At 33.6% G+C, this 559-nt stretch overlaps 1 protein-coding gene across 1 annotated transcript in view; it reads right to left on the reverse strand.

Moving 5' to 3' along the window:
- Positions 1-386, reverse strand: part of LOC119594486 — a gene marked incomplete at its 3' end in the record, with an annotated part of 10,600 nt that extends 10,214 nt beyond the window's left edge. The window contains 1 exon segment of the mRNA XM_037943518.1: positions 240-386. Within this exon segment, the coding sequence (XP_037799446.1) occupies positions 240-247 (8 nt within the window). The 5' untranslated portion in view covers positions 248-386.
- Between the last annotated feature and the right edge of the window lie 173 nt (positions 387-559).

Consider the following 559-nt stretch of genomic DNA (forward strand, 5'->3'; position numbering starts at 1 on the left):
ACCACAAAACTTTAAAAAATACACCATTATCTCAATCAAGGGAAACCGAGCCAGTTATCCACACTATCAAAACACATAAAAAAAAAATCACCACCATAAATAACCCCACCAAAACTCTCTCTCTCAAAAAAAAGAGTCACATCACACAAGTAAAATCTATAATACAAATAGAAAAAAACAGAACAGCAAAACTCCCACCACCACCATAATCACAAGGGAAACCGAGCCAGCCCACCAACCTTCCCATTTCGAAGCCGATCCCACACTGGCGCCATTCACACCTGCTCGTCGCGGCCAGGGCGCCGGCGAGCCTATTTGCTTTTCTTTCTTCTTTCTTGGTTTGTGAATTCGTTTTCGTTCTGTTGTTTTTTTATTTTTTCATTTATTCTATTTGTTTTATTATTATTTTTTTATTATTATTATTATAATTTTTTAAAAATAATTTTCGCTCTGCCGGGAGCCTATTTGCTTTTGATTTTTTTTTTTTCTTGGTTTGTGAATTCGTTTTCGTTTTTTTTGTTTGTTTTATTTTGTTTTATTTTCATTTTATTTATTCTAT

The sequence above is a fragment of the Penaeus monodon genome, chromosome 34, assembly GCF_015228065.2.
Source record: "Penaeus monodon isolate SGIC_2016 chromosome 34, NSTDA_Pmon_1, whole genome shotgun sequence".
NCBI lineage: Eukaryota > Metazoa > Arthropoda > Malacostraca > Decapoda > Penaeidae > Penaeus > Penaeus monodon.